At 43.3% G+C, this 12157-nt stretch overlaps 2 protein-coding genes across 2 annotated transcripts; one reads left to right on the top strand and one right to left on the bottom strand.

The window, feature by feature from the left end:
* Positions 1 to 85: 85 nt before the first annotated feature.
* DCTN3-p24 (Dynactin 3, p24 subunit) lies at positions 86 to 3714 on the top strand. The gene is made up of 7 exons (XM_077657953.1): positions 86 to 234; positions 295 to 370; positions 440 to 526; positions 996 to 1079; positions 1156 to 1214; positions 1518 to 1577; positions 3550 to 3714. The coding sequence occupies exons 1-7, from the start codon at positions 124 to 126 to the stop codon at positions 3640 to 3642; spliced, it is 570 nt and encodes a 189-aa protein (XP_077514079.1). The 5' UTR covers positions 86 to 123; the 3' UTR covers positions 3643 to 3714.
* Positions 3715 to 6071: 2357 nt separating this feature from the next.
* On the bottom strand, positions 6072 to 12077 carry Polr3G (RNA polymerase III subunit G). The gene is made up of 5 exons (XM_077657952.1): positions 11814 to 12077; positions 11528 to 11714; positions 10941 to 11065; positions 9355 to 9492; positions 6072 to 6266 (listed from the first exon to the last, which is right to left on the bottom strand). Exons 1-5 carry the CDS (start codon positions 11934 to 11936, stop codon positions 6177 to 6179), a joined length of 663 nt encoding a protein of 220 aa, XP_077514078.1. The 5' UTR covers positions 11937 to 12077; the 3' UTR covers positions 6072 to 6176.
* Between the last annotated feature and the right edge of the window lie 80 nt (positions 12078 to 12157).

Raw genomic sequence — 12157 nt, 5'->3', positions numbered from 1 at the left:
TGAACGAGCTAAGAGAATGAAGTCAAAGTGTTGAGAGCAGTGGTGGCGCGCGTGATGTTGCCGTCTCAAAAACTTGAGCAGCTGACGTCTTGAAGTCGGTTTGTCTATTAGCTAGCTGTGAACATGGCGACGCCCGAAGTACTGAAGATGCTCGAGGATCGCATAGAAGCATTAGAGAGGCGCCTGACAGACTGCGATCCAACAAAAGAACCGCCTAACAAATCTAGCATAACGGTAACGAACACCGTTTAGTGCCATTTGTTGCGGGTTGTGATTAACTATTTCTCACTGCAGGAAGTACTGCTTAACGTCAACTCGAAAATACAAGCTGCCGTCGCTTCTCGGGAGAAACTGTCAGTGCTAAAAAAAAGTACGTGCTCACAAGATCACCTATCGTGATTGCGCCAACGTAATAATGCTGCTTTTTGCAATCCTTCAGCTGACGAGCTTGACAAGTACCTGGATGCTGAATTCCAGGACCGAGCCGATTTGACAGAGGGTGCTAAGCTCCAGCTGATTTTAGCAGGCGAGTTGTACACAACTTTCTGACGCGTATGCTAATGTTTAGACACTGTGAATGCAACAGACTTATGTAGGTAATATAAACACATATTCATTGTAATTAATTGAAATTGCTGAATGAAGGTGGCATGGCCAGAGACCTGATTATCATCTGTCTATCTCAAGCATGCACGAAGCTTTGCTTGATCGTATGGATTGTGCGTTTCGATGAAAATATAACTATACTCAGTGTGCGCGCAGCGAAGCCTAGTTGTGCGATGTCAGCGCACGTTAAAGAACACCACCAGAGCCATGTGTCGCCTTGGGAAGTTAAACCCCAAAATTCACAATTTGACTTTTCGGTTCTGAGCAGTCAATCTTTCTCGCTACAGCCAGTGAGTGTACTGTAGCCGTGACTGCATGCACAAAGAAAACGCTTGTTTTTGAGCTGGGTCCGTTCTAAGAAAATGTGCTGAATTTGCCTTGCATTCCAGAGGAAGACAGAATCCGACAGGTGATAGCCGCCTTTCAAAAAATGGAGGACCTCAAGCCAGTGCTTGACAGCACTCACATTAAAGGTATTTCGTACTTAATGCATCTGTTCATATTCATAGCACATTCCTATCTGTTAACGTTTCTTTTTTTGATGTACAGATGCACCAACTCACATTGGCAAGGTTTCAGCACTTGCCGCTATTCAGCTTGAACAGCAGGTATGTCACAAATTAGATAGTTTTCTTGAGAGCAGACTGACTATTGCTATGTAATAGACGGTTAAGCTATCATAGTTCCCGATGGCAAGTTTTCACTGCAGCCCAATGCTGAACCTTGTTTCTTTTTGCTTCTATTAGATATCGGCTGTAATATTTTTGTATTTGTGTGCAGCTACTGCTTGTTCATAAATTGATGTGCATGTTTAAATCATTTAAATGCATTTCTAAGCTTGGCACCGATAAAAGTTTGCGCAGCTTATTTTTCATGCTGTTTGGGCTGACCTTACTTTGTTAACCACGTAGGAACAGGCTGACGAGCAGACCAGGAAATTGCACCATCTGCTAGCAACTTACAATGATCTGGTATGCACTCATTGTCTTCTCCAACATGTATTTTGTACAAAACTTGTACACAAATGAAATTGTCACTTATGATAGTTCAAAAATATGCATTGTTAACCGGTAGAGTAAAAGTCCAATTTCTGGTTAAAGCCAGCACTTTATGGAAGGGTCTCCGGTGGTGAGCTGTTGCAAAGAAATCAATGTTATATGCCATTCACATGAGCACTTTTAATCATAAGTCAGTTCAATCTGCAATCGGCTTTTCTACAATGTGATCCAAGTGAAGCATTGTATTGTCGTACCCAATGCCCCTTGAGCCAATCGGTATTTGATTACCATAAGCTGCTGAATGTTTCTATTGATGTAGTTTATGTGGGTGTCATAAGCAACCGCATGCAAGACCTTATTGTCAGCCGCGCGTGGGGATGGGGGTGCCGGTTCCACGTGCTGACGGAGCAGCTGCGCAAGGCCTGCGCCACTGGCGCTCTGTCAAAGGTCGAAGTAGTGTCCCTACATATGCTCCTGCAGGATATACAGGAACACTAGGTCAAAGGTTGAGGCTTCACATATACCTCAGGTTTTCCAGCTTTGCTAGTGAAGTAGCGCTTTCACACTGTAAGTGCTACTAATTGACAAAGCAGTATAAAGTTGAGGCTTCAAATTTAAATGTGCTGGTTTGTCCATAGAATTAAACATATCTTACTGTGCAATGTTAATATTTGTTGCAGTAAGAAATTAGGTTTTGATCCTTGGGATAATCTATTTTTTAGTATAGCAAAAGTGTTATAGCTTTGGTGTAGCTATGTAGCCCCACATTCTACCGTGGTATCTGCAGTGTCAACCGTAAGACCTTAATTACTAAGTGAATTAATTTAACTTAATGAAATTTGATTTCAGTGTATTTAATTTATTTAAATTCAGTTCCATTGTCATGTGCCAATTGAATTGAATTTACCACCTGCCAACCCAACAGTGGCAGGTGGCAAAGTGGAGAGAGAGAGAAGGGGGGGGAGGCGACGGGTGGCTTAATGGCGGGGAAGGTTGTGGCGAGAGTGGAGGAATGTGCAACTGGAAGGTGACTGCCGCAGGAAGAACCTGTAGGGTGGCTACCGTGGAAGAGATTATGACGAGGGCAGAGAAATGCACAATTTGAGGGCGGTTCCATGGCAGAATGCTGGGCTACATGCCTAAACCAATGCTATAACAGCTTTCACTGATTCATGCGCTAAGTCAGTAAGCCTAGCTCTACAAATTTTTGCTGTTCAGTCTACTTGACCGCTGAAAGCAGCCTGTGACATGCTCATGAATATAGATTGTGGTCGATGAAGCTTGAGTGAGCCTAGCAGGGTTGAATTCAAGCAAACCCTGCACCAACTTGAGCATGAATGAAAGTGCCTGTATGGCAGGTTATTAGGTTTCCATTTTGCACTAAATGAACACTGAAAACAAATTGAAGTTGGCTTGTATCGACTGATTACCGCATTCTAATGACAAAGAGGCTGTTTCGACTGAAAATTGGGCTATTTAAGTTAGAAATGACTTAAAAAGGAGTATAGGTATCACGTTCACAGGCTATTTTCACAAGCAAACTGTGATGGCATCAGTTCCTGTGCAGATCTTTGAGGCTAGGCTAAACTGCCATTCATTTTAAAACAGTCATCAAGGACATTGTTCTGCCTTGGCTCTCCAACATTGAAACTTGGCAGTTATATTATAGACATATGGCTTAAATTATGAGTATTATCAGTATGTGCCATGTTTTAAGAGGAAAATTAACTGTAACAAGGGAGTATTTTCTGCTGCTTAGGAAGAAAGGGCATGTTTTGGCCCTGTAGTTTTTGCGCCATTGCCAAGAAAGTTGTAATGGAGTATAGTTATCTTCATTTCACAGCTTTCTGCTTGTTGTTTACAGCTGAGGTGTTGCCCCGAGATGTAAAATCATACATTTTTGATGTTATGTCACAAGTGCCAACCAACAAGCTTCCTTTTTCAGGTAAACACAATATCAAAGCAGTTCCTTCTTTGGGACTCCATTCTGACAAGCAAGCTGGAACAGCAGAACACAAAAACCACCTCATCTGAGTGACATCTTTTGAGAAGAGTTGACTTTACGCAGCTTGGCAGAAAAAATAAAATTAACGCTTTTTTAACTCTGTTGTTGTATTCACAGAAATGTTTGAGCACACATTTTCACTCTTCTTGTACAGGCAGCTTCATTTATTTGCAGCTTTAGATGTACACAAAAGCCTGAATGGCCCTAGAAAAATAGCACGGGATATATAGTTCTGAATAAAATATGGGCTGGAAATGCAGTTTTCATTAGCTGGAAATTCCCCTTCATTCGTAGAGTCCTGTTAGTGTACTAATCATATTATACACTTTCTATTAATCTGACTAAGCAAGGATATACAAGGCCAGTCCTGATTATCTAAATTTAATAAATGGTGGTTTTTTTTTTACTTTACATATATGTTTACAGAAGCGAGCACTCTCTGAAAATGGCACTGTACACGCCATCCTATAATGCTGACTGACATGCTTGGCTGGCATTGTCTTCTTGTGCAAGTGCAGTTTTCACTTTAATCCCAGTGTGTCCTGGCCCAGGAAGATCTTTGTTCAGGCACTATGTGCATGCATAGGAGCACGTTGAATCGTCAAGCTTTATCGTGTTTGGCATGCTTGGAGTGTACCCAGTCCGAACGGATAAAATCTGTTTTGATGTCAGCAATGCCTCCGCAATAGGAACAGAGGTTTCTTTAAGCGTCAATTAGCGAGGTGTAGTGGCCATAATGTGGCCAATGAAACTCTCTCCAAGATTTGAGATTAACAGTAGACTCGCGATAATTCAAACTGGGATAATTCACGCTGGCACTCAATCCAAATAAATTTTGGTTGGCCGGCTATATTTTAAACATATTTTAAAGCTGCTTAATTTGTGCCACAGCTTAGCTTAATTCGAACTTCTTGCCTTGTGGCAACACTCCCGGCGCTTGAAATAGCCGTGTCCAAGGTTGGCTACGTCGGGTTAGTGGCACCGTCTCAGCTGCAAATTCGCTCTTCGTACATACGTCGACGCAAGCAAGCGTTCAAATATCCCTCGCGCACCATTGCCCGCGCAAGCTCAGACGTGCACTCAAGGGTAGGCGTGAATACGATCGGAAAGCCCTGTCGCCGCGTATAGTTTCATTTTCTGAGCTTCGCTATCGCAGCTATCTCCCGCGCATCAGTCATCCAAGCCCAGCACTATCAACTCATGGGTTTATTCAAGACATTGTCTGTATGTACAAAAATCATGTGACAAAACCAAGTCATGATAAGGAAGCAAAGGTCACCATGTGATATGGAATAGACATTTCAAATCTGATAAGTGTTCAGTTTCTTTCCTGGCTAAAGAAACTGACGGGTAACTGAAAACACTGAAAAAGATGATAACCTAAGTACTTTTCAGATACCATAGTATCCATACATCAGTAGACTGATTGTAAATATCTTGCTTTTATCACATATGGTGACCTTTCTTGTATGCTTCCCTATCATCATTTTGTCATATGCTGTGATTTTCGTATAAATCACCAATTTTTTAAACAAACTCACGAGCTGGTATACTGTCAATGCTGCTTGTGTCCCGTTTTCATGTTCGTGCTATCCTTTTGGCACTGTGAATAAATTTAAAACTACTACTCGCCCGAACCTCCTTGCAAGTCCAGCTGCGTGCAGTTTCGGACACTGATCTTGGCGACCTTTGCTTCCCTATCATATACTACTGCTACAACTACAGTGCATTTCTGATATTTTAGACAAAAATCTTTAGCCCCTTAAAGTTTAAAGTCTAGAGTATGTCAGGAATCGCATACAAGAATAGTAAATGGGTTGCAGTGCCACTTGAAAAGGTCCCAAAATTAAAAACAGCAAGAGGGATCCCTCTTATGAATTGCACAAAACAATTGACTGATAGCACAAGAGAGATGAAAAACATAAGTTTATAAAAATGAGATGCCAACAAAAAACAAGCATCACATAAGCTTGAGATAATCTCACACAATATAAAACAGCTTGCATCAACAAATTGCTTTCGATTGTTCCTATATTTGACATCTTTAATTCAAAATAAGCCTTATTTTGTGCATAAAAAAAGCACATGGCCTTGTTTAACTTTGCCTAATTTTGTGGGGAAAAAAATTTCGCTCCATGTCAAGTAGTTTGAAAATCATGTCTAACAGCCACTACACTTTGAATATGACCCTGTTACTGAAGGTGTCCATAATCTTCATTCACACAATGGTGTTACCAGTGGACATGCACACATCACTGACAAAAATTTCTGGGATGTGGGTTTGTGGACCAGGTAAAAAAAAAAGCATAAATGCATGAAGGCACAAGCATGCTGCATCTTTTAGAATGAATACCAGCTCACTGGCTAACAAGGCAACAAAAATAATTTTTTTCTCTTTCCTGAAACCACATCCCACAAATATTTGCCCACCACTGCACCAGCTAAGAATGCACGCAACACAATTAAGTGAGAAAATAATTTAATACTGCTTGCAAAGGCAATGGCGTCATAAATATATACTTTATATTACAAGTACTATGTTAATAAATAATGCAGATGGGTATGTCTCAGTACACAGCGCCATCATCCAGATTGTCATCTTCATCTGTCAGATAGCTTTCACCATTGTCGAAATGATTGAATGCATAATCTGTCTCCTAGAAACGAAATAGAATACAGTGAAAGTTTAGCAGCACATTCACAGACGAGTCAGCACTTTGGCAAAAAGTTAATCACAGTCATGCTGATCACTAACACACATCTTGTTGGCAAATGTTTTAAATTTACAATCTTGGGCTTTCAGGGGTCTAGTTTCTCAGCTGAATGCCAAGTGGCTTTCTGTGTACAGAGTGAATGAACAAAGCTTAATTCATAAAAGTGACAAGTGGACCCCTGGGTTAAGCCACTGATTCAGGGCTCCGTATTATGTCATTCAACACTGCCGTAAAGTAGAGAACATAACCATGCCCATTATTCCGTTCTACAGATTTACTGAGTGGCATGGCTAAATGCAATGGAGGACTTGAGAAAAAGGCCATATCATTCACCTCTGAGATCACACGATTTAGGGCAGTATAAAATATCAAGGGCTAACACAAGATGTGTTTTGCATGTGAAAAGCAATGCAATATAAAACAACGGCTTCACATGCTGAATTGACAAAAAAGTTACAGCACTTGGGCAAAAGAAAGCACCAAATTTCAATAGCATGGATGAACTTTGCAGGCATTTTCCATAAACTAGTGTGGCAGCTGTATCAGAGAAGGTTCCAGAGTAAACTGCAATTTAGGTTTGCTTCACACAACCAGAAATCGAACAAAACAGGGCATCTTTACATGGAAGCATGACTCAAATGGCAACATGACTCCCAACCAGTGGTTTAGCCATGTTGGTTTAGCCACCTTGGTGTGTGGAAAGGTGAGAGAAGAGGAAAAGGCTGGGCTGTTTCCTAAGACGTTTCACAATTTTTAAAAATAGGCGTTTTGAGTTACAAGAGTGCTGCTTTCGGGATTGCATTGGCAGCGGTGTAGCAGATCAGAAAACGGCTAAGAAGAGCTGAGTAGAAGGCTGGTTTACCAATGCTGAGTAGTTAACTTTTTAACTGTTACTGTTAGGCTCATTAATTACTGACAGGCATGTAGACCACTGTAAGCAATATCCATATCAGTTTTCAGAATTTTGAAAACGTGGTTACCCTCAGCGCTGTGGGCCAACAAATTTAGGTACATCACGCCAAAATACACGCACTTTAGAGAAGCTTGCAGGCAAAGCAACCTCTCCAGTGCATGCAACTCCTCAAAATAGCCATAATTTGTTGGGCCATAGAGCCAAGAATAACCGCGTTTTCGAAATTATAAAAACTGATACGGACATGTTTCATGCCTCTCAGTTATTAAGGAGCCTAACAGTAATTGTTAAAAAAATAACTATTCAATATCAGTTAACCAGCCTGCTAGTTAGCACGTTTTAGCTCTATTCTGATGTACTACGCCGGTGACAATGCTATGCCAAAAAAGTGCTCTTCTAATTCAAAAAACCTATTTTTAAAAAGTGCGTAAAGTCTTCAGTGAAACGCCCTGTATATACCGCATTTACACGATTGTAAGTCGACCCCCCCACATCAAATTTCTGAAAAAAAAAAACTTGGTTGTTTACACTTGGCCTTTAATAATAGAATGCGATAGCACTATCCTGCTTATCGCCAGCTGCTATCCGCTGCCGCGCGCGGAAGCGCCCAAGGGCACATTCCAAAACAAAAATGTATTAGTCACTAGACTAATCGTCCACACTTGCGTCATCGTCCTCACTAGCGCTGCCGTCGTGATCGCTCCTGTGGTCCCACAGCTCATAGTTCTAACACTGTCGTGCAGCGAAATCCCGCAATTCGCAAACAGCCATCGCGTGGAACAGCTGAAAATTTTGGCTCGCTGCAGATACCACAAGTGTATCACCCGTTACGAACGTCGAACTTGCGGCCTGGCGCGCAGTTCGTTTCTTTGGCGTAAAGAATGATAGCCATCTTGAATGTAGCAGTGAACGAGCGCCGGTCGATTACCGGACTCAGAGCACAAATGACGAATGACGAAGCACTACATAAAAACTTGTGAAACGCAGCCGACAGTCGTCAAATGCGTCAGAGCCAAAGAGAAACTATGCGTGAGCGGCGTCAGCTCTTCCATCGGCCACGACACTCCCGGCGCCGCTGCGGTTCCGAGTAGGAGTGCCACCGTGATTGGGACAGCCACCCTTCCATCAACTATCGACACTCCCTTGAGCGCCGCGTGTGCAGTTGAAAGTAAAAAGAAAGTAGAAAGCGAATGCGTTATCGAGCCGCCGCCGCTTATCAGCAGATGCAATCTGCGGCCAAGCGTGGGGAGTGGGCCGTGGCGGTTTTCTGCTTATCGACAGCTACCATCAGCCGCCTCGCGCGGGGTGGGGATGCCGGTACTGCGCGTTGACATAGCAGCTGCTCAAGGCCAGCACCAAGAGCGATGCGAAGGAGCTGTGCAGCGAACATGCAACCACGCTGTAGCATGCCTGATATCTTGTCTCGCATTTATTTATGGCTCGATGCTTTCGTTTCGATTTTAAGTTGACCCCCCCACATCGGATTTTCAAATGTCGAAAAATAGGTCGACTTACAATCGTGCAAATACGGTAGGTTGATAATATTTCAGGACAGCATGGAGTTTCAGCTTTACCCCAATTAACTCCTTCCTGGCTCTTGCTTAAAACTGCAGTCATGTATTTTCTTGTCGCTTGCAGGCACATCAGGCCAGTGTTGTCTGTGCATTTTGACATAGTGCGACTTCGCATGTACACATGTGATGCTCTACAGATTTTAACTACCTGAATGTAGCACAAACAATCAAAGATGCACAAGCAAGAATTCATGCTAAAGTGCTACAGCAGCCATATAGTAGTTATGCAACATTTCGGATGCATTTGATACCCCATCAACGAGAAGCACAGCTTGCCAAGCATGCAAAACTCTTGGCAGTATCTGACAATAAATTTGAGAAGCAATACTCCAGATGTAGCTAAGCATTAGCTTAGTAGTTACTGCTGCTCAATGATCACCAACCAAGTGGCATAGGGATTGGTCCTTGACGCAAACATTTCTGAAACACCAGCAGCCTGCCTTTCCCATCTTACGGTCAGCGCTGTGCTGAATGCATGCACACGCAACAGCTGCTAGGCACAATACCCGACGCCAAATTTGAAAACAGGCCATAAGTGCCTTACCTCTTCCAGCTCCTCTTCATCTAATTCCTCAACTCCCTCTTCCTCTTCTTCCTCATCACCCTCTTTGGGTTTCTTCTCGCCAGGCTCTTCATCACCTTCTTCACCACTTTCACCGCCTGCCTCAGTCTCCTCCAGAGCCTGTAATGACGTATCAGGATGACAGGGAATGTAACGAGCCCTCCACTGCTTATTGGCACGGAACATCCACAAAGCAAGAAGCTTAAGCAGATTTTTTTTTTAAACAAAAAAAAAATAACACTGTTACAACACTCGATTCAGAGCAAATGCATATGCTTTTTATTGGAAAAGACTGTTTCGACTGACTTTACGAGCATGAATGACTGAACTGAGGCACGCATCGGATGATCGATTCAATTTTCTGTCTTTTCTGAGCGGACACACAAAAGACGATTTTTCTCAAGCTAGAGCCTCCGGATTAGTGCTACTTAAAAGACGACGCTGAGCTTGCAGTGCCGCCGCAGGACGGAGCGCTCACGCTAGGCACATACACGCAAGAGACAATCGCATACACGCAAGCAAGAGACGATTTTGCTTGGCTCTGAACGTCCAGTTTAGAGGTTTCACTCTAAAAGGGCTGTAGTTCACCTAGTTTCAGTTCGAGAACCGGATATAGTCAGATAAAACTGAAGAATGAAACCGCTAGCATGAAATCCCAAGGGGCGGCAGATGAAAGGGGTTTAACCACCGCTTAATCGGATTAACCATGAGGTCATGAAAATATCCATCCAAGCCATCGGCTAGAGGGCCTCCTTCACAGCAGTGAAGGAATTTTTCAAATCTCATGGTGGTGGCAAAATATTTGAGAAATTTCTCCACCCTCACGGGATTTTGGTCTCACAGGTTTTTTCTCTGTCGTCATAAATTACGTCAAACCTGCACTTAAGGATGCCATAAAAGTGCACCGTCATTTGAAATGCTTCAGCTAGCCACAGAACAAGCCATAGTTTTACTTGGAGCATCCTGCAAAGCGGCACTGTTGCATCAATATCAAATAGCATGCTATTGAAGAGTACTAATGTCCGTTGGTGCTAGAAATAACCAAATATTTACACAGCTCTAACTTTTCCCTAGCCTACTCTTAAACCTGCGACTTGCAACCATGTGTCTTACCAGCTGTAGTGATCCAGGCCAATACAGCATAGCCAGCACACAGGTTCTCAAATGAATTTTCATGAGCTTGTGGGATCCTTACATTTTTAGGGTTTCCAAAGGTACTGCTTTTTAATGAAACCCTTTACATTTTTTTTTTGACAGACCGTCAAAACCAATCGAGCTGTGCATGTTCATTCAAGTATGACATATTCATTGAATTATGCCTATTCAGAAACTTATAATTTAGCAGCAACTGTTTAAAAGCCTAGTGTTAAATGTGGCGTAATGCACCAATGCACTAACAAAACGGAACATCGCAGCAGCTCTTCGATTCCTGTCTTAAAGTTATGGGCATAGCCTGTCCTTCAGCATGTAGCACTTGTTTCATCAGGGTGCTTCCCAAGCAGGAACTTGCATTGTTTGCAAGTGAGGAATTTAGCTCAAAACATACATCTTAACATCTCAACACGTACCTGTAGTTTTTTCTGTATGTCCAGTCCGGTGGCAATGGCATCACGTCCTTTGGAAGCCTTGGTTGGCTTTTTGCTCTTCTTAGCCTTTTTAGCGACCTTAAGTTCAGAGGGAAAGTATGAGAAGTCTGCAAAAAAATTAATAAAAATCAAATGCATTATAAGCAGAAATTCTGCTGCACTGACCAGAATTGGTCATGCAGTGAACAGCGTCACACAAAGAATAGAGATAGTATGCTTTGGTGCAGCATTATATATACCATTAACTGGGAAGAACAGGCTACAGTGGAAAGCATTACGTCCATGCCAGGCCATGGGTAGCATACTAATCCAGAATATCCTTTCAATGTAAAAATGCACCAACAGCTTGTATGCCACACTTTCGCCCACTTTTGCGTCGACACCGCAGCGCCGAGCTGGTTAACGATGGAAGTCCAACCTCAGGTAGGCAACAATAAACTGCACTGCGCCCATGTATTTAAAAGCGTACACTACATGTATGCATACCCAAGTACAGACTTCATAGGTGGCCGCATAGGGCACCTGAACATCGCCAGCGGACATCACATTTGGCGAGCGGGTATTCTTACCATAAACAACATCAGGCGCCTTCGGTACCTGGTAGCGGTCGGAATACCTCTCCACAATTTGAGGCGGCTTGCAAGGAGCGATGTTGAAGCTGGACTCGCGCAAGTTCTTGCGCTGCTCGCGAAGGAGAACGGCCAGGTAAGTGTTCTCCCCTGAATTAACTAGCGGTGCCGGGGAGAAGTCCAGAGGCTGCAAAGAGTGAACCAACGCTAAGTGTGAGCGTACACCACAGGTGCCTTGTCAAACAGATATCACGTGGAGCAGACAAGCTGCGCTCATCAGACAAACCGGGAATGCTGGCGGCGGCTGTTGGCACAGTGTCAGCGCTGCTTCTTGTCGTGTCAAGCCCAGCTGTTCAACATTGAAGGACATCCCACCCCCACGACCGCGTCCCCTTCCGCGTCCAGCCATGGTGAAATAAGGCTTCTTGTGTGCTTTACACTAGTCGCCGGAGCCGAACGATCGGAACACGTGCGGAGCTCGAGCGCATCGTACAATCTGCGCTGCGCAGGAACAGGAAAGACGCGGCGGTATTTTGCAGCGACCAATCCGGCCCATGAATCCGGCCTGACAAATCACGGATCGCTGCCGTGATGATAGTGATGATTCCAAGACAAGGGTGTTTTGTGATC

The sequence above is a fragment of the Amblyomma americanum genome, chromosome 3 (assembly GCF_052857255.1).
Source record: "Amblyomma americanum isolate KBUSLIRL-KWMA chromosome 3, ASM5285725v1, whole genome shotgun sequence".
Taxonomy (NCBI): domain Eukaryota; kingdom Metazoa; phylum Arthropoda; class Arachnida; order Ixodida; family Ixodidae; genus Amblyomma; species Amblyomma americanum.
This window is presented reverse-complemented; position numbering and strand designations above follow the sequence as displayed.

Coding starts and splice junctions, on each gene's coding strand:
- DCTN3-p24 (XM_077657953.1), top strand. CDS start 124: ATGGCGACGCCCGAAGTACTGAAGATGCTCGAGGATCGCATAGAAGCA. Junction 371..439: donor ACTGTCAGTGCTAAAAAAAA/GTACGTGCTCAC, acceptor GCAATCCTTCAG/CTGACGAGCTTGACAAGTAC. Junction 1,578..3,549: donor TAGCAACTTACAATGATCTG/GTATGCACTCAT, acceptor TTCCTTTTTCAG/GTAAACACAATATCAAAGCA.
- Polr3G (XM_077657952.1), bottom strand. CDS start 11,936: ATGGCTGGACGCGGAAGGGGACGCGGTCGTGGGGGTGGGATGTCCTTC. Junction 11,715..11,813: donor AGCCGCCGCCAGCATTCCCG/GTTTGTCTGATG, acceptor CACTCTTTGCAG/CCTCTGGACTTCTCCCCGGC. Junction 11,066..11,527: donor GGCGCCTGATGTTGTTTATG/GTAAGAATACCC, acceptor ATTTTTTTGCAG/ACTTCTCATACTTTCCCTCT.